We start from the raw sequence: 21347 nt of genomic DNA on the forward strand, positions 1-21347 counted from the left end.
ACTGGGGCCAAACATGAGGCAGTGCCAAATTAGAGACTAAACATGGATGCATTAAACCACTAAGACACCTTGTATGACTTATATGAACAGGATTTTCTTTTTTTTTTTTTTTTCACCTGAGACATTTAGGTGCCTTTTTTTTTTCCTTAGATATTTAAGACATCCCAGGGCAGCAGGTAACTGAAGTAATGAATCCTGATGACCTTTCCTTGTCAATGTTCTATGCAATTCTTAAAAAAAAAACCACCATAACAATACATTTCTTAAAAATGTAATTTTTAAATTTGTTATTGCCACAACACCCAGACCATGTCATAAACCAGGTTGTCAATATACTGAACACCTATACTATGCAGAATAACAAACAACCCCTGCCTGAAAATAAATTTGTGGAAAACTGGGGCCTGAAGAACTCACAAACGCTGTCTACAATCAGTGAGAGAGACTCTGATGGAAACTGTGTAAGAATTCCAAGAGGAAACCTGGCATTACTTGGAGTCAAATTCAAAATTCTCTCTATTTTCAGTGAAACAGGACTGAACACATTTCTGCTTCACAGCCCCTTGCTCAGACAACTCAAACCTGGCATTTCATAAATTTTCTTATTTCTAGTCCTTGTTCTTTTGCACCAAACATTTTTCTCCTGCTTTTTGTTTGCAAACTGATACTTTTGTAACATAAGTAGGACACAGCTATATATAATTCTATTCATCTCTGTCCAAGTGTTCATTAGTTAAAGTACAAAGTTTTTCACAAGGATATATCCAATATTAACACAGCAATGTTTTTTCCCCAACATGTCCTTCTGTGAAATGCTATTGCTCTGCTTCTTGTCCTTTATCCTGCATTTCTATTGGGACATTCATTAATATTGACTTTTCAGATTTCAGTCTCTTCTTTAGAATGAGGAGAACTAGTGTGCTTGGGATGTAGGACACTCCACGTAACACTGCTGGCAGGCCAAGATAGAACCACCTGAAATAAATAATGAGATTTATTAAATATATGCATTTGTAAAAAGGGGGCAAGACTATTCAGCAAACATTATTTTGTTAAGCCACTCTCTAAAACTTGTGCCCTGATGCTTTTGGATGTCACAGAAGATGAGAATGTGAGAACAGAGAAGCAAAATGGCCTTTTACATCTCCTAGTTTCAGGCAAATGATTTAGCCAGTGAAGTCAGGCACCTGATACTGTTATGGCTTTATCCATAGGGAAAAGAGACATTCCTGAAAGGGCTCAAACTACCTGGTAAAAACTACTAAATATTCATGAGAATATTATTCCAAATCAACCTCAACTCAGTGTTACAAGGAATTAGTATGAGTTCAACAAGATTTTTTTTTTTTTAAAAAACCCACAACCATGTTTGAAGTGCTACAAAAACCTGATGTGCAGTATTCTGGGCCAATTACCAACTTGTGTCTTATTGAAGCACTGCTTCAACCATCGTCTGTTCACAGATACTGCAGTTACTCAGTGACTTTTCCCCACATGAGCTAACTGCTTTTCATTATTTTTATCATTAGTCAGTGTTTTTGAGGCTTGTTCTCGTGAAAGGTTATTAGTGAATGTTATGGCACCAGAACATTTCTGTTCAAAGGTTTTTTCCAATGTCTGTGTCAAAGGTTGCACTTGATAAATAAAGTCAATGCCAAAGAAAATTGTGTCATATCTCTAACACAGGAGCAGTTAGTCTGCTAGGAAGACAAAGTGCATAAAATTACATCTCTAATGCATGCAGTAAGAGTGAGAAAGAAGTTAAAATAAAGTAGAAAATATACCTGTATGCGACAATATCATACATCCTACATGCTCCTTCTCCACCACAAGTCATAGTACCCCACTTCAAGCAAGTGGTGTCTATCAAAGCTCCAAAATAAATGGGAGATGGAATTCCAGCTACAAAGAATATTAGCAACATTTTTGTGAATGGCAGTTTCCTTCTGGTTTATCAGATACACCACATAGCCTATGCTGTTTGTCACCTTTTCCATCTGCACTGTCCTCTGGCAGCATGAGCCACATCCTCTATATTTCTTGTGCTCTCTCTTCTTCCTTATCCACCGACCCTCAGCAAGAGATTTTCTCCCGTGCTGCCTGTTGAACAACACCCACATGCCACAGGACACAGACAGTGTTTCCTATTGAGAGCTCAGCGTTTGCTCCCATCAGTGACAGGCAATGCTGCCTTCAATAAACAAACAATAAGCACGAGTGAAGGAATGCCAAATGGCTTTCCAGGGAGCAGCAGATGCAGTCTCTGCTGCTCTTAGCAGCTGGTACAGTGCTGTGTTTTGGATTTAATGCAAGAATAATGTTGATAACACACCAGTGTTGTAGCTGCTGTTAAGGAGTTTTCCGTGTCTCGTGCTCTGTCATTGAGGAGCTGCACAGGAATCCAGGGGGCAGCTTGGCCAGGACATATCCCAGCTGGCCAAAGGGATATCCCATAACCTGGAATGTCATGCTTAGTACACAGACTGGAGAGAAGGGGGCGGGAGAGACCGACCGCTGCTTGGGAGCAGGATGAGTATTGGTCAGCAGATCACAAACAATTTTCTTCTGCATCATTTTTCTTTGTTTTATTCCTCTTTCTATTTTCCCTGTTATTATTTTACTTTACCTCCATGACTAAACTATTGTTTTCTTAACCTGTGTGTTCTACCTTTTTCCCCAGCTCTCTCCCAGTTCCATGTGGGAGGAGAATAAGTGGATGCATACTACTTTGATCCTGACTGGGGGTTAAACCAAGATACCAGCCTATTATCCAGAACAGAAACTGCAAGCATTTCTATTAAAAAAAAAAAAAAAAAAAAAATCCTAAATGCTTCCTGATCAAAGGCACTCCATAGAAGGAATGACTCGTGCCACACCCAAAGCCCTGCTGTGATTCTTCTCTAACTCTAGGTCAGCACTAACTGTTCTTCTGAAGGGTGTTAGATATTTTCTTACCAAATACTCTTGAAGCCAGCCCATGGATACCCACTCCAAATGACTTCTCTTCAGGCTTTAGAGACCTGTATGATAATTACATTGTACACTTATTCGTAGAGGTGACACTAATAAGAGATGTTTAACCCTTTTTTTAAAATCAATTTCTTCATCACATTAGGCCCAAGCCATTCTACAAGAGAATTGATTGAAAGAGTTCATTATGATCATTAGGTGATCTCCAGGTCTGTTAAATCACAAAAGGAAATTATACTTGTCCAGGTATCATCCTCTTACTGAGGCCAACACAAAGTGCAGGGTAGTTGTGCCTTAATCAACATCATGTTCCTGTGATTGATAAACACATGGGTATCACACACCACTCAACATCCCAGTGCCCTGACTCAGTGGTCCTGCATTCACTCAGCATAAAGCTGATTGCCAGAAGCAACATCAGATTACAAAGGTGACATGACACATAACTTAACAGCATGCAAATGACAAGACTTTTCTGCTCTTCCTGCTTTGCAAACTAAAACACTTGTAATTCCCTGCAGAATTAAAACCTCAGTAGATTTCTTAAGACAAGGAAATTTTACTGTACCTTATCAAGACCATGTATCCAGGCATGGCTGCTAAGGAAAAAATGAAGCTGCAGACTAATGACAATATTAAAAAATAATGGAGCATCTTGTCACAGTTTTCATGTCCATCACACTGGCCCAGAGTTGCAGAGATGTTTTGAGATGAAACCCCTGAGGCTGCAACACAGGTGCAGTTCTCAAATACCTGTCAAAAGAGTATTTTAATCACACAGATTGTCCAAAGTCACACACTGAGTGGCAAACCCACACTGGTGGCACTCATCTCACTGTCTCCTGCACTTGAGCTTGCTACTCATGAGCAGCACTGCCCTGTGGCCACAGATCCAGCCATCCCCTGTATTTAGGGATAAAAGTTCAACAATACCTGGTTACTTGTTTAAATCTACAGGGTAAAAGAGATTATTAAGTCCATGCTGTACACTTCCACTTTGGCTGAAACGTTCTTGGGCATTCAGGCTTCTAATTGGCAATACCTTCAGAATAATTTCTCACTCCATGTTAAGCATTTAAGACTCCTTTCATTCTTAATAGAGAAGGACTCTTGTTCACTTTATTTTTTAATTTAAGCTTCAACTAATTTTCATATGTAGTTTGAAATTTCTGGTGCTATTCAAAGAATTTGTTCAAATCTTTCACCTTATATATTAAATGCATGGCTATTCCCCACCCTATATTCATATAAGTATTTGTCACCTACTATATTTTATAGGTACAGTACAGTAATTACCACACTTCTTCCAGTTCCTCTTGAGGATTTACACCCAGCAAGACAAGGTGACACGTAAGTAATTCCATTGCTGCCACAAACAGGGTCCCATATTTTAAATGGACAATCACAATCCATGTTGCAGCCAGCCAGCAGAGTATTTTCTGCGTATGAAACTTGCTCTATTCTGAAACACATTTTGAAGATGAATAAATATTTCAATAATAAGATACCCACTGTAACCCTTTGCAATGCTTAAGGTCCTGTTCTAGCTCAAGTGTTGAATCAGGACCCTACATTCTCCTACCCTGAAGTCACACCTTTCTATAGGGCACTAAATTGTTTTATATTACATTAATATTATAAATTTGGTATGCATCCCCTACAGCATTTTTCTCACCTATGGCATAGAGATCCATAAGTGTTGCATCTACACCTCCATGTCCATTTTACAGACACACAACATGACCTGGTCTAGTGGAAGGTGTCCCTGCCCATGGGAGGGAAGTTGGAAATTGAGCATCTTTAAGATCCCTTCGAGCCCAAACCATCCTCTGATTCCAGTGATTAATGGCAGGCTTCAAACCAAGAAAACGCAGATAAAATATCCTCTAATACCTTGAGAGTAATCAAATTTGAGCAAACCAGTATAAGATCAAGAAGGGGAGTTTTTTCCTCTCATTCTGAAATTGCACTAATGTGCACCTGATTTGACCAACAATTTTTATTTCCACCTGCAGCTACATGACTTTACTAATTGTATTAGTAACAGAATTAATATGGGCATGCAATCACATGAGTCTTGATATGGATATACTTTTTAATACATTTTTATTGTTTGAAACAGGGATTACAGACCTACTGTCTCATGCAAGCAAAAAGCCTTGAGAAATTACAATAGGGAACTGAAATGGAGCTCCTGGCTGATTCTTGACAAGAAAAATCATCCTGGTGTCTAAAGACTGAAGTCCTCTTGAGTCCCAAAGAACATACCCTTGATAGGAAACTGTTAGACCAGCAACTGGTGAGGTATCACAGACAGTCCAATAGGCAGCAAAGTAGAGGAGGTACTCCAGTAAAGATACCCAAAATGCTATGTTCGCAGCCTGATAGATATTTATCTTGAATTTCTTCATGAATAAGCCGCCAGAAAAATACCCAACGCACAGAACTGGTAAGTTGTAAACACCTATTCAAACAAGTGAAACTTCCATGTTAAAGTGAAGGAGACCATCAAAGCTACTCTACTAGGCAGCTAGACAAGTAGCTACTACAGCTGCTGTAAGGGAAGGTTGTGTCTGGCCAAGACTGAAAGAGTGCCTGTGATTGAATAATTTAACTACAGTCAGAAATGGGCAAATCCCCTTTCACACCCAAAAGTCAAAGCCAAAGCCAAAGCCAAGAGCAGGTAAGAACTGCTTGGGGAGTGAGCTACAGGGCAAGACTAAAAGCATCACTGGAAAATTGCAATCTAGAGCCGCACTCTAGGTTCAACTAAAAAAAAAAATGGTTTCAATCCAACCTCTCCAGCTGACTGAGAAACTCATCAGAAATATAAGCTAGTGAGTAATATAAGCTAGTGCTCACATCTTAATTAATATACATATTAATGCACTCTGAGCATCACAGAAAGGAGGAACAGACTTTCAGTTTTGAGATGACATTACTGAATGTGCTCTGACAGTTCTGCGCTGATTGATACTTTAATGAAGCAAATTCTGACTGAAAGACACATTGGAAGTGATTCTACACAAACATCACATGGCTTAGTTTCATATCAGCTGAATTTTGAGCCAATCCAGAAGATGGAAATTGGATTACAAAAATTCTGCACAAAAAAAAAATTAGTTGTTTAGCAGAAAATGCATTCACATTTAGAAATGCTTTGTAGTGTGATAACCCCCACCTGTAGAAGCATTTAACCTTAGTATGGATAAGTAAATACACATGAATATACATATCTATGTAAAAAAATAGATAATTTGGATAGAGACATCACTAATTGATAGAACAGAGCAAACCAAAATGCAAACATACCAATTAAGAAGATGGCATCTGATGCAGATTTTCCAAACTGCTGCTCCAGATATTTGGGCAGGAAGGATATCATGCCATCAAAGGCACTGAACTGCAACACAGTTATGCATATAAATAACATGTACACGGGGTTGTGAAGCAGAGCCTTGAGGAAGGGGATGAAATCTGGAATGAAAATGCCATGAGTTAGTGTGATGCTTCATGAAAACAATGTCCCATTGCTCAGCAGGGCTGTGGGGGAGCAGAAATGGTCCTGAGCTGGGTCAGACTGCATCTTGTGCTTTGCCAGACACCATGGGCCAGAGATTAGCCAGGCTTAGCCCAGGGTGGTCTGGCACATCTTCTGTACCCAAAGATAACCCTCACATACATACACACACACCGGTGCAGCTGTTACATTATAAAAGCTGTTTATTATAAAAGATAATAAAACACAGCAGCAACAGCAGCTACTGCTGCACCTTTCCTCCCTTTTCTCTGATCTCATGCTCCCAGAGCATTCACCAAAACCCCTGTCCTGCAGCTGGCCTACACAGGGTGCAAACGCACTACAGAGCTGTAACAAGCTGCCCCCAGAGACCTGAACACTTATTTTGGATTTTGCTGCTGGGGCAGCAGAGGAGGCCTGAAGAGAGCTGTGACCACAGTTATTCCCACCATCCTCTCAAAACCTCCAGCAGCCAGTTTTCAGCCAAGTAATAATCATCTGAGAAACTAATTTACACAGGTCCTTTCTCTGTGTAATGCCCATTAAGTCAGCATTTGAACCATGAAAAAGCCCCACAGTTCCCCTTTGTCTAATGTTCTCCATTAATCAATGTGCTGAGCTATTGTCAATAAACTCTGCAGATAAATAGAAGCATCTACAAAATAACTGGGCCTCACTGAAAGTGGGCAACAAGTTAGGATGGGTGTATATCCTTCAGAGGTAAGCAAGTACTTGATTAGAAGAAGATCTGTAAGCAAATCTTTCAAAAATTAGTAAAATATTGCAAACACTATAAATAGGCTCCATTATTTACAGATGCAGTGACATTTTTAATCAGAGCTTCTTAAGGAAGTTTTGTTGTTATTAATTTTATTTAAAGTTATTTTTAACTACAGAACATCATTTAAGAACATCAAGTTTGACTTGGAAGCCCTGGTGATTAAGAATTTGTCTGAATATGGACCAGGTGACCTCCACAAGTCTCCTGCAACAACTCTCCTGTGAGATGAAAAGGTTCTGCATTCAGGATATTCAGGGACAGCAAACATTCACATCAATGCAGGGAGGGAATGGCCATGAAAACACAAGCTCTGAAGGGACCCTGGAGCACTAAGGACCCACATCTGAGCTGGGAACCTTTCCTCTCTAGAACAGTATTTTATTCATGGATTCATTTAAGGCTACGGGATAGCAGAAGGTTGCTGTGTTTATCAAAATAAACTTGCAATATCAGCCAAGACCTAAGCACTCACTCTGGGTATGGTGAATTTTCAGGACCAGCTGGAAATAGCAGGCACTTACTTTCCAAAAATGAAGGTCCTGTCAGAGGGCCCTGAGCAGGACAGGATCAGGACACTACTCTGAAGATCACTTTAACATAGTTTACTTACTTGCATTTCCAACCAGGAAATGTGTGAAGGATGTTTCCTACAAATAAGGAAGGAAAAATATAACCTCCTACAGATACATAGATTTGAAAGACACGGATGTGAAAGCTGCCAGTAGTAACATGAATAAAGGTGAGTGAAATACATCTTTGCTCAACAGTAATTAAATATTTATGAGACACTTAAGCTCTGCACAATTTTATGTTGAATTTCTGCTTTTCTGCACAGAGAATGTGGAGTACAGGCAACCAATATCTGCAACTCATCCACAGCTCACCGAGTTGTAATATTCCTAACCAGATTTCAGTGCTTTAGCCATCTCACAGGGGAAAAAAAAAAATAATTCTACATACACCTGAAATGCAAGGGGGTAAAAGGAAGGAGTCCAGATCCTAGACCTATGAAATCAGCCATTTTTCCTCTGCAAGGAGCCATTCTAAACTCCTGCACAAAGCCTTGAAACTACAGACACATCAACACAGAGTAGACATTGCCTATCTTGGACCCATCTTTAATTACACAAGTACACAGAGTTCACACCTTAGGACTAAAGTAAGAAGGAGATAAAATATATAACTTACCTTTAGCAATTTCATACATGGTCTGTTTGGTTTCATTTTTATCATTTTCTTGCAGTGGTGCTACACTTTTTTCACTTGCCTCTTCAGGTTCACTGGTTTCACCTTCCTTCACAAGTGACTTGGGCAAAAACCAAAAGGGTATTGCCACAAGAAGGTTCAGCAGAGCACAAATCAAAATGCCCAGCCACCATGCTCCAACCCAGCGGGCATCAGTAGCTGTTATTGTTATCTCATCTATAATAAGACACAAAAACAGATATCTTGGGTCACTTCAGAAATATTCTTCGCTGCCATTTTGTGCTTTCCTAGTCATCTCTGGCATAAAAGCATTTTAACAATTCTTAAAGTGAGGCTCCTTAAAATGAAGGACAATATTCTCCAGTCTTCTAATATTGCTAATTTTCCAGCAAATTTCAGTGGCTTGTATTAAATTAATTCTAGTCCTTTCCTTTGTTAAGCCAGATAAAAATTTTTCATCTAAAAATTTATAAGCAGATTGATTTGCTTATATATGAATTTAATACTTTACACAGACCTTCCATTCCAAAAGAAACAACTCAGGTAGGTTTAACACACATAAGCAAGAAAATATACTTTAGTTCTGAAAAATACACCAACTATAGACTTAAAAATAAGGTTTTATATGTTCACTATTACCTGCACCTACTGATCCAATGTCAACAAACAGCTCTGCACAGAATGAAGCCAACAATAAACCAAGGAAGGGGCCAATTACAGTTGCTGTATGTAGACAAGCTAGAATAGGAAAAAGAGAACATAAATTAGAACCCAGACATAATTATCTTCTTGAAATTGTTACATGTGGTTAGGACAGCTCTATTGGAAAAACATTTGCATCTAAAAATGGCCTCATTCCAACAACTTCCTCTCTGGTTAAATAACAAGTTCTACAACATTCTTATTTTGATAAGGCAATAATTACTGTTTTCTGTTTTCCCTTATTGGACTGAAGAGCATCATAACACTCCTTTCTTTTGCTTTGGTTTATGTGTGTGTTTGGAGAAGGAGAGTTATCACAGCAGGGTAGATTTACCCAGGTAGAAAGGTGAATTCCCAGATTTGGCAAAATCCTCCAGATAGGAAATGCCTAAAGGCATGATGGGAGTTTCACCCATTCCTCGCACGATGTTTCCAACCATCACAAATATCCACAGCAAGGACCCAGGCTCCTTTTCACATCCTGTGGACAAAATAAAAAGTCAGAATGAATGTTTTAGTCCCAACTATTAATGAAAACCTAGAGACAAAGAATTGACCAATGGCTTAAGCTTTGGTGGGTAGGCCTTACTACTTTAAAAAAAATTAATAACTAGTCAAAGCACTTTTTTACTTCATTTTTCTCCTTGAACTGGGATTCCTTCATCCCAAAGTCTGCTTCAGTTTCCACTGCTCTCTCCCACTTTGTCATGCTGAGACTTCTCAGTGCAAATTCATTAACAAATAAAAACCAGGTTTGTTAGCAGCAACTGCTGTCTTTCTGGGTGACTGGCCACAGATGAAACCTGGATCTCAATGTCAGATTGCTGTCAGCAAACAAGTGAAGCAATCCACATGGAGGTGTGGTCAAATTCAGTCCAGTTTTCACTTCATGCAGGAAATGGACTCATATATATGAATATCACAGACTTGCTTGTCCATAGACAATAGGCAAACAATCACCTCACCAAGTATATTCATGGCTTGAGGATCTGTGGGTTCTAGTGTGCATATTGAGTGGCTGTACATCATTTCAATGAAAATTATTTATCTTTCCGTGCCTTCATTCTTGCATTTATAAAAAGGGAAAATACAGCATCTGAAATCTTCAAGTAAAAGGTTAATTCCAAGAGCTGTTAGGTGTGCACATTCCACAACTTCTTTTTTCAAAGATGCAAAAAATTGGTATCTTAACTGATTTGTAGCCCTGGAAGCTGCATCCATCACTAAATGGAGACAGATGAAGCTCCAGCACGAAGCCATGGTTTGATGGCACTGCATTCAGACAGTGTTACAGCAGTGATTCAGCTTCAGCACACCCTGGAGGAACTCCATCACAAAGTTTAACGATGAACTGTGGGGTTTGGGTCATCTAACTTTGACCACCCACCAGCCACCTAAGCTCCCAGCAATCAGCAGGCCTGCCCAGAGGAAATCTGATCCTGCTGCAGTGCAGAGCCCCAGCTCTGTCCTGGGCTGCCTTTCTGCTGGTGTCCCCATGGCTCTGCTCCTGCCCTCACAGCGAGGGACACGCTCTGCAAGAGCTCTGTGCTCTCCTCTGCCCAGCCTAAAGGGATGGCTCAGACTGAACGCTTCCTCTGAGGTAGCTAAAGGCCCAGGAGCTTAATCCCACCCTCAGTGTGATAATTTTGTGTGTTGGCTTCCTCTGAGCCCTCTGACTTCCCAGTAGTTCCTTTACATGCACACTCCTAGGGCATGTACATGCTTCAGCCCCACAGGCAAGTTTTAGCCTAGTTTAAACTATTTTTGCTAAAAAGAAGGGAGATCTATATTTTAGTTCTAGCTCTGTTTCTCATTCCTTTACTTCCTGGGTGATACAGTAAAAAAAAAACAAAAACAAACACAAAACCATCCTTATGCCTCTTACCCATTGCTGAAATATACTTCCCACCTCCTCATAGTATCATAGGATTTCAAATCAAAATGAGGAACATGTGTGAGAACAAGCTGGTGTTATACTACTCCAAAGTAGACTGCCTTGGTAATATGAAAACTGCATGAAAGAAATGTTTTGGCTCAGGAGCCAAAGAAACAAAGGCCAGGAAATTTCCTGGCCATCAAAAAGTACTGATAAAACCACAACCCTGAAGCAATTGCTAATAATAATAAAAAGCTACTTATTTAGACACTATAGACATAGAAAAATATTAATAGAGACAGGAACAGTCATACCTGTTGATGGTTTCTCTGTAGGCAAAGAGGACAAGTTTTGATTAACAAGGCATAGAGGCACCACTGAAAAATTTTCTTGTTGTGAAATGCTGCTCTCAATACGATACCTGTTGGAATCAAAGGAAAGCATGTACGGGTGCAGAAGATATTCATGAGAACCATCTCATTTGTCTACACTGGAGTAATGGAACTACCTATTAGAAGAGTGTGTATCTGTAGGAAGAAAGGAATCATTGTCAGAAGTCAACAGAGGGTGCTGCCAAGGCCATCAGAGCCATTCCACACTGGACACAATAAGACTGAAGGATCAAAAAATACTTTGTTAATTAAAACCTACACCAGCTCACATTACTATTTTTCTAAGGCAAGTAAAAAGTAATTTAAAAGTAGTTGAAGAATCATTATGGTCAGTAGAGGCTTGTCAACACAGGTTCCAGACAGAGAGATCTTTGGAAGTCACCCTGGAGTGCCCATGCAAGCAGGTGAGAGGCAGCAGTGTAAAGGGACAGCATCACAGCCCTTGTCACCTGGGACACCCCACTCAAGGGACAGCAAAAGGATGAAGGCAGAGTCAAGGGAAGGTGCCCACCACAGGGGTGACTCTCCTCAGAAGGTGTGACTGACTCTTGAAGCCATCTCAGGAGCAAAACCAAAGAAACTGCTCTGCAATGATCATATGGAATCCATGCTCAGCAATGTCTCTCTCCACAAGCAAACCACACAGTGGAAAGATGTACAGATCAATGCCAGTAAGGATCACAGAAGCTGCTATGAGTTAAGCAAAACACTCACCTTCCAAACAGAAAATGAGGAAGTGATATCAAAAGACATCCAAAGGACAGAATTGTACAGCCCAAAGCAATTATCCTGGGTCTGTGAAGCTTTGCTCCAAAGTAACTCACAAATGCTATCAGCAGCAAATTACCTGCAAAGAGAACCTGGTTCACAATTTAGAAACCAAAACATCCCAGGATCTTGTAAGCTCAACTCCCATTTCTTTTCTTGTCTTGCAATAGTGTCACTAGACAGGGAGCTGCCTACATGGTGCAGTAATTCCCTGCTATGTGTGAGCTTTTTTTGCAAGAGTTACATCACATGGAAAGAACATGAGAATAAAAGGCAGAAGGGAAAAGAGATCACAGTGAGAGAGATTTTTGAGTGCATGTTTATATAGAAGAAATTTCCCACTACTTTGCATAGAGATCAGGCCCAGGGACTGCAGAATAACAGCTGTTTCAGGAAGTTATTCCCTTAGGATACCTTATTTTGCAATGTGGTTTTTGTAGTGCAAATAAGAAACACAAGAGGACAATCACAAAGAAAAAGGAATAAGTTAAATATTTAATTTCAGTAATTGTTTAAGAAGAAAAAAAAACAAGTTATTATACCTAGTACCATTTAAAACCAAAATGTACTAAAAACCTTCATTTTCCTCTCCTCCACTTAAAATCAGTTGATTTTCTCCATTTATTACTATGCAACTAAGAAAAGACTCAAGCTTCATGTTATGAATCAAGCTCTATAAAAATAGCAATTTAGTAATGGCACACCTACTAATTTTGTTATCTTTTTGTCAGAAGAACAAAATCATGTCTCTGAGTGACAAGCATCATTCTCTGAAAGAAAATAATGCCTTTTTTATGTATAATTTCTAAACAGGCTGTACTGAACCAGGGGCTTGAATGACACTTACAGATGTACATTTAAATTTATCACTGGACAAATTTATCACTTGTACAAGTATGAAACCTTAAAATATTTTTGAGTTCAGGTAAGGATGCACAGTCCACTCCAAACAAGTTTAATTAGAGGAACTGCAAAATGCTAAATATGATCTTAAATTCAAACAAAGTTTACATAGTTGTTTTTTTTTGTTTTCTGCTGAAAGATTCAACACACAGCACATAAACTAATTCTATTTTGTTAAGTTGCTCTGTCATATGTTATGATAGCCCAGAAATTAGCTGAACCAGTTTTTAAACCTAGATTTGCCCATTCAAGTGGTCCTGTTCATTTCCAAGACATGGAATGGTTACATATCAGCTCAAAAGAAGGACAGAGTTAGCCACTATTGCACACACAGTAATTGAGTGCAAATGAGAGTCACTAATACATACTCATACCATATATTACATTTTCAAAGAATCAGAAAAATTAAAATGAGAGATTACCAATTTCAAAGCTTCCATTGATGATGCCCACCAAAGAAGCTGGGATATTAAATTGTTTCTCTATCTGTGTGTACATGCTGTTCATGTAAGCACCAGACATTGTTTTCCCAAGAAATGCAAGTGACAGTGCCAGCAGAAATACCTAGGAAGGGAAGAGGAGAATGTATAAAGAATTAAAAAATACATATTAATGGATATTCCACGGTCATTTCCTGCAGAAGGTGTGCTTCCAGTTTAAAAAGTGAGCAGTTCTGTTCCACTGATTAGTGTACATCCCATCATCTATTCTTTTCTACAATTATGGCTTGGCTGAACAAAGAAACAAACAAAAAATCCCCAAAAATCAAAACCGAACCAACATACAAACAACAGCATTTCTGGTCTTCATCTTCTCTAATTGACCAAGACTTCAGAAGCCCCAAGTCCCCTTTACCCAGCCAAGGCAGCCGTGTGCCTGCTGCAAGGTTGCCACCTGCAGGACCTTCCCACCCTCTGCTCATCCCAATGACAAATTTCTTGCAGAGCTGAGACAATTCCCTTTGGCTGGTTACTCAGTCCAGGATCTGCTCTCCCATCTCAGCAGAGCTCATGAGGCCAGAACAAGGAATTTCGACCAAAAGGAGTAAATAACATGTCCTTTTTACAAGGCAGTTCATAGCAACTGACAATTAAAAAGTGAAAATTAATGAGTGCAGTAGTATTCAAATCCTTATAACTTCAGGCTTCTCTATAAATAGCATTTATGAAACTTAATCAATATTACTTTTAAATGCATCTGCTGCAAAAGCTAAATAGCAATAGAAGTGTATTTGGGTTTTCAATTACTATTTTAAAACCTATTTTACAAGATTTTTTAGCATTTCTTGACAACTTGAATTACTACTCGAAACCAACAGCCAATTTTTACTGCCACATCCCAGGCAGTAAGGCTCATTTCACAGCTTTAAGAAGGAAGGGTAAACATGTTAGATGGGGGGATTACAGAAATTCAGTGGTGGAGCTTCAAAGCAGCAGCCCATCAATACCTCCAGCACATCACAGAGTGTAAAGTTCAGGCAGAGCAAAAACCAGCACAGCTGCTTATGAACTTTTTTGACCTTAGTTAGGGCATTAAGGATACAAAATAATAGGTTATCCATTAATTTAGTCTAGGGTGTAGTTTCTACCAAAATACTGTAAATGCAAGTAATTACAGTAGTGTGTTCCTGCAAAAACTGCTAAAATATTGCTGTACCTTCAGCTTGGAAATGCAGCAGATTTTGTCCTCTGCACGTGGCTTCTCAGGCTCCTTCATGTTGCCTTTTTTAACTGATACTGATGCCTGTTTCTGAGTCTGTCAGCCATGCCATTAGAGTGTTGAAAAAGAGGAGAGAAAAGAAGAAATTTGTCCCATGTTAGCAAAAATATTACATTCCTTCTAAGAGATTTAATACTTTAGCATTTTCTTTAAATTGCAAACTGTATTGCAACAAAGCCTACAAGCCAATCAATTTTATTCTAAATGAAATAACTTGATTAGTATAGAGACAACTTTTTGGCATTAGAATTAGAGGAAAACAAAATAAAACCAAAAGCACCAGACCAACTCAAGTTCTAAATGGACACAAAACAGACCATTCTCCTTTCCCTCCCAAGATTTTCAAAAATATTCCTCTTTATTCATCTGCCTACATCTCAGCTTGATGATTAGAGTGTCTGAAGCTGCCTGCTTTTTTAACATTTTACATATATTTCAAAAATGTGTTCCAAGAAGGAGGAATATATTCCAGGACTTGGATACTTACCTGTAAAAGCCCAGGCACATCTGAGGGCTTGCACAGTGAATTAAACAGGTCTCATTCTAAGCACTCCTACAGAGACTCCATGAAATAAAGTCGTGCAATGCAGCCTGATGGAGCAAGCTGAAGAAAACCAGAGCAAGTCAGAGCCCCACCTGACAGGCAGGATGGATACAGGTTAATTTCCTCCTTTTTTGTCTTGGATGCACTTTGCAAGTGGTCCTGCAGCACCTGCCCTGCCCTGTGTTTTCCACTCCATGGAAAGCCCACCAAGAGCACTCAGCTGCCTTTCAGATTCTGCAACTCGGCACCCTCCTGGTCAATCTCTTCAGACATTAATTTCTACAACAATGTTAATCCTCTCAAATGTGTTTCCTAACTAACTTGATTCCTAGCAAATTCACTGCCATTAACTCCTTCTATAGCTACCTTCTCACTTTCAGTTTTTAAAAGTGTAATGCATTATCACAGCATTCCTGAAAATACTTTACAATTAACTCTAGGTGGTCAGCACTCAGACAATTAGCTATGATAGACAGAGAGTTTTTATTTCTGCTTTTCTCACAGACACTCCCACAAACTGTGTTCAATCACAGGACTAAGCTGTGATCATACAGCTTTTTTTGCCTTTTTTTATTTGAAATAAGATTTATATCCCAGGGATCATTTATGCCTCAACAAAATACTGCTTTTCTCTGAAACCCACCAGCAACAGCAAAACTCAACAAAGGGATTCTTTCCCTTTCTGCACCAGTGCCTGCATTTCACTGTCACACACAGGGAACATCAGCTGGCTAAATGCAGGTTTTCTGTTCTGGTGCTCCAAGATACCAGACAGCACCCTGTTACCATTTGGCTTGAGGAATCAGACACATCACACTGCTCTTCATGCAATTACAGAAGATAACACAGCATTGTTGGCCTTTAATTATTTATACCTTCTCTCAGAGCATAAATTATGATCCAGAATAAAAAAGTATTTCAATAAATTTTTTACTTAATTAAGATTATTAATTGAATAACAAAGTAGATGGAATTATTATTTCCAGCTCTGTTTCCGAAATTATTTTCCCCAGCTTTATGATATTTTGTGGTCATACTTCATCAAATGTTACTGAAGCCAGTGCAAACTAACAGCCTAAATTACCAGAAAGACACAGGTGCATAGCTCAGGTGCATCCACACCACACTTCAAGTCCAGGTTAGAATTTAAATTGCCATTTCTGTGCCTAAAGATGAACCAAGTGTGCTCCCACTCCCTTCTCCCACCTTCTTGCCCTCCATGGTCCTTTCCTTTTGTGTACCTTGTTTACACTCTCAGGCTCTTCAGACTCATCTGCAAATCTCTTTAGCCCATTAAATTGGCTGAAACATAGCTATATTAAAATACAGTTCTATTAAAACAGCCATGCAAAGTTTGCCCTGAGCCCCACTCATAAGCCTGCAATGTTCACTGTAATTTCAGGGAAGAGGGCAGTAAAATTCCTCCCTCCACTTCTGCACTTTGGTGACACATTTGTGGCAGGCTGGGAAGTCAGCAATGACACCAGCACTGCCTCTTCCAGTCATCCCCACCGTGTGACTAAATCCCCAGGGGCAGCCAGGAGGGCAGAGGGGTGATGAGAAGATCCCACTGGGCAGAGGGCAGGGAGGTTTCTCACCGTGTGGGCAGCTCCAAGCAGCTGCAGGACACACAGCACTGACGGGAGCTGGGCTGAGCAAGTGGCTCCAAACCAGGGCAGATCCCTCCTGTGGGGCCAAGACCTGCTGGGTGTGCAGCTGACAGCAGCAGGCAGGCACTGAGGTACCACCTGGGTCCCTTTTGTCCCACACAAACCCAGCAATACATCTTACATTTCACTCTAGTTAACTAATAAAAAGAACAAAAGCACCCAAATATCTGGATTAAGTTGATGATGCAGTGCTTTGCAAGTTGTCTTGCCTAAATCCCAAGAGGACGTGCTACTTTCAAAGTAAAATTCATCTTCCATTTAGCTCAGCTTAGTCATATAGATAAACTGCCACATCTTTATTTTGTTTTCAGGGTAAAAAAAAAAAAAAAAAAAAAAATCACAAAACATAATGATTCAGAAAGCAATTACAGTGTCAATTTTTAACTAATTTATTTTTCTGGTAGCAAAAAGCTTTTTGAAATCTTGTTTTACTAGGTGCAGTTCAAACTGTTACTCAAGCGCTATTAGACTGAGACAACGGAAAATATTCTCACAGCAAAACAATTAGGTACTTACAGTTTTGAAAAGGTTTCTGCAAGCAATCACTGATATGGCACACTTGAACTTTGACATTAAATCTACATTGTTGAAAATTAACCAAGCATGGAGCCAAACTTGAGTTTTTGCCAAATTGTTTCAGCTGTGCATTACAGAGAGACAGACATGGACTGAGTGCTTAGCAGGAAAATTAAGCTCATATCTTCCCTAAATAAAAAAAAAAAAAAATAGAAAAAAAAAATTAAAAAAAAAAAAATGAAAGAAAGGCCGAGGGCTACATCTGTGTCAGATCTCTGAGCACGAAGTGCTGACACTCCTGTCCACTGAAGACACCCAGAGAGCACCCACAAGCCAGAAAGGAATTTTAAGAGTGCACCTAAGTGGGTAAATTTACAGGCTGGGTGGAGTTCTAGGAAGGGTGACAGGGAATGAGATTATGTTACTGATTACTGGATGTTGCAAAATCAGAGAGTAATTTGACCAAACAGAAATAGTTCTAGTTTACATGACAGAAAGGGATAATTTGACTTCAATTAAGTCCATTAGACATCACACCTCAGAACCAGTAGACAGGCCTTCATGTTTTGGCACTGAGACAGGTTTCATTTGTGACCTTAAATCTCTTGTTGACACTTGTGTTTGCCTCCCTCCCAGAAAGAACTGCTGACACACACCAAAATCCTAAATGCCATGTGTAAAAGGTGCAATAAGGGTGGGACTGGGATTCAGTAAACCTTAACTTCTGATACGGTATCTTCTCAGCTCCCACACATGGGAAAAACTCTCAAGTAAAAAGCTCTTTACATGCTTTTAATATGTGAAAAACCTCATACTTCCTCAGAAAACACACATTTTGTTAGCCTTATAGCACTGATTTCTGTTTTCTCTTTCTAATGGTCTCCAAATCACACCTGATGTCTGCCTGACCTGGGATTTGGCCCAACTTAACAAGAAATACAAAGCATACAAAATACCTTCAATTCTCTAACAAAAATCTGAGGCAAATTCTTATTTCTCCTTAAGGTATTTCAACAGTTTTCTTGCATTTTTTATTTTCTTCACTTACCCACTGCCACATTTAGGAAATCTGAATATCCTCTGACAAGATAATAAGACAAAAAACTGTGGTCCAAGCTGCAAGAATACTGCCCATTGAAATGAGGAAAATGGGGAAATAAAAGCCACTGTCCTGGAGTTTAATAAATTATTAAATACATAGCCATTAAATAAACTTTACTGACATTAAAAAAAACTAAACATAGTAATATCACATACAGGACTGTGTAATTCTGCAATCTCTGTAATATTATTTTGTTCAACAATTATTTCCACTCAGGGCAAGTAAAGTTGAAGACTCAGACCCAAAAAGAAACTTAAAACAAAAAGAAAATAAAAATTTTCAGTCAAATAAACACCACCTTGTATTAGGCACTTAAAAATTTCATTTAAATACTCATCTTTATGGCAGAAAAATTAAACCTGGGTTATTTTAAAGGGCAGTTTAAGTGATTTATAGTTGGCAACAGGACCAAATTAAATAACTCTCCAAGAAGAGAGGAGTAGGTATGTAAATTTATCATATGCTCATAAATGCACAGTTTACTATTAGGTAAATTTATGTAAAATTCAATAGATAGAGAATTCAGCATTTTTCTTGACTGTAATTAATTCATGGGTAATAAAGAATTACAGAGTGTCTATGACATCTTAGCATATGGAATTCCCTTCTTCTCCGTGGGATTTCTGCTAAAGGGGTACCTCTAATCATTCAAATGCTTCATTATAAGGAATATACCTCAAGAACACCAAGTATTTGTACAGAATCAGGTATAACCTATTCTTAGAAAGAGTTGTATTGAAGATACTCATCCAGAGTCTCACAATAGGCATTAGAATCAGATATTTCCAGAGAGTAATTTATCCCATTTTAAGACAGCTGTCTAAAATAAGTGGGAGGAAGAACCTCTCTGGAGGTGCTTCTTTCTTCCCTTTGATTTGGAAGTCTTGAAAGCTTACCTTAGTCTGGGTAACCAATTTTTAGACAGATAAAGATCAGGTCAGCTGACCCCTATCCTGGTTATCTCTTTATGTCACTTTAGATCTACTCATCTTGGCCAAGGAACAAAAATCCTGTCAGCCAGCATCTCCCAGCCTAAGGTCAGGACCCACTTCAGCTGCCTGTGCAAACTCACAGGAAATTCAAAGAGATAAACAGTTTTCTTATGGAAATACCTAAAAGTCCTCAGAGAAAAGTGCAGATTAGAGTTATTTGCCCTAGTCTAAATGTTACATGCCATGATGACTTACCTATCTAACGCACAGAAGATATTTATGCCCTCACTCTAAATACAACACGTTGTTTTCAAACCACTAAGGACCAAGTAGCTCTTTCCCAGCACTTCAGCTGTAAGCAACCACTTCTAATCCATTAAAAGCTGAAGTCTTTCTCCACAAAAGCATCTCTACAGCATCCATAGGGTGCACATGGCATAGGACACGGCATGGCAAACCAGATCAGGACACCATGACACAGAGTAGGTTCACCTTCATTTCCCCCATCAGTGCAGAACTGGATTCAGGGCAATGCTTAAAACCATTTTATTTCTCAGAAGTATCTGCTGAGATCTGCTTCTCTGGCAGTGTGACAGCTGAATAGCCATGGACCTCCCAGTCACATGGAGGTTAACAGGGAGAATTTCTTACAAGGACAGCACAGATTTTGCTTCTCAGGGCTGTGTCCTGACCTGGGTACATAGCCAAAACCTTTACTGCAAACTTCAGCCTCTGAACAGACAAGCAGAACTGGGCATAGGAACTTCACAACAAAGGCTCTTTCACAACATTTTCACTCCTTTCACCTGCTTGTAGGGTTCCAGCGTCTGCATACAAGAAAAAAAAACAAAATCCTGCTCAAGATATTTAGGGAATCTACTTTCTCAAAAAAAGAGACAAAGGACACAAAATAAAGAAAGATATAATAATTCAACTGATTCTCCATTAATAAAAAATTCATTTATATAGGCAATGTTTATACCAAGCTAAGGAAATCAAGAGGAGCCACAAGGTCTCCTTGTAGTAACTAGAGAAAAGACTCAGAGGTAAGAACTTGACCTACTCAGACGAGATAGAAAAGCACCCACCTGCATTTAATAAAAAACTTAGGGTGATGTTTACCTTGTACGTGCAGAAACACAGAGGGGCACAAAACTTTCTGCCCATTTTGAGTCTGAATTCAGATTTCCTTTGACAATCCAGTAAGACAACCTTCCCTTTCACCTCAATAGAGCTCATGTCAGCTACAGCCTAAATAAAAATTCATATCTGTCTTCTGCCCTCAACTCTGCCATCTACTCTAGTCATCCCTTTCAACTAGTGATTGCTCAATTTTTTCCCATGTAGCACAAGAACAATAAACAGACTTTTCTAGAAAGCATTAGACCCATACCATAGAGATAATACTGCATAGGTACAAAACACTATTTCTGTCTGGTTTCATAACTTGTTATTTATTTAAACCAGTGATACTGTCATAACAATTTCGCCTTTAAGAAAGCAGTTTAGCACATTGATTTGCACTTGTATGGATTTGGAGGCTTGGCTTTTGTTTTGGCATGCCTTCTAGCCTTGCAGCAAAATTTATGAAGACATGAAATTCTTTATTCCTCATAGAATCTGCAGCAAGTCTGGAAGACATTCTGTTTTACAGACTCGTGGTTTTAAATGTTAGAAAACATAAATGTTTCAATTGTCAAAACAGCTTTCCAGAAGGTTGAGAACCTAATTATATACTTTTGGGCA

The 21347-nt window shown here is 39.1% G+C and overlaps 1 protein-coding gene across 4 annotated transcripts; it reads right to left on the minus strand.

The window, feature by feature from the left end:
• Positions 1–257: 257 nt before the first annotated feature.
• Positions 258–17682, minus strand: LOC130254376 (solute carrier organic anion transporter family member 1A2-like). 4 transcript variants are annotated; one of them, XM_056493829.1, is made up of 16 exons: positions 17568–17667; positions 16623–16694; positions 14775–14873; positions 13541–13682; positions 12162–12294; positions 11370–11476; positions 9514–9660; positions 9117–9215; positions 8460–8693; positions 6283–6447; positions 5239–5434; positions 4267–4432; positions 3539–3723; positions 2956–3020; positions 1785–1902; positions 258–975 (listed from the first exon to the last, which is right to left on the minus strand). In XM_056493829.1, the coding sequence occupies exons 1-16, from the start codon at positions 17622–17624 to the stop codon at positions 816–818; spliced, it is 2145 nt and encodes a 714-aa protein (XP_056349804.1). In that variant the 5' UTR covers positions 17625–17667; the 3' UTR covers positions 258–815. The 4 variants fall into 4 exon arrangements, with proteins under 4 accessions (XP_056349804.1, XP_056349806.1, XP_056349807.1 ...); XM_056493831.1 differs by lacking the exon at positions 16623–16694 and having other exon boundaries at positions 17568–17682; XM_056493832.1 differs by lacking the exon at positions 17568–17667 and having other exon boundaries at positions 16588–16694.
• Positions 17683–21347: the final 3665 nt, after the last annotated feature.

This window comes from Oenanthe melanoleuca, chromosome 5 (assembly GCF_029582105.1).
Source record: "Oenanthe melanoleuca isolate GR-GAL-2019-014 chromosome 5, OMel1.0, whole genome shotgun sequence".
Taxonomy (NCBI): Eukaryota; Metazoa; Chordata; class Aves; order Passeriformes; family Muscicapidae; genus Oenanthe; species Oenanthe melanoleuca.

Bases quoted from the DNA above. Each gene is read 5' to 3' on its own strand.
- LOC130254376 (XM_056493829.1), bottom strand. From the start codon at position 17,624: ATGTCAAAGTTCAAGTGTGCCATATCAGTGATTGCTTGCAGAAACCTT. The intron at 9,216-9,513 runs GTAAATCTACCC...TTCCTATTCTAG, and splicing joins GAATTCACCTTTCTACCTGG to CTTGTCTACATACAGCAACT. The intron at 3,021-3,538 runs GTACAGTAAAAT...ATTATCATACAG, and splicing joins GGATACATGGTCTTGATAAG to GTCTCTAAAGCCTGAAGAGA.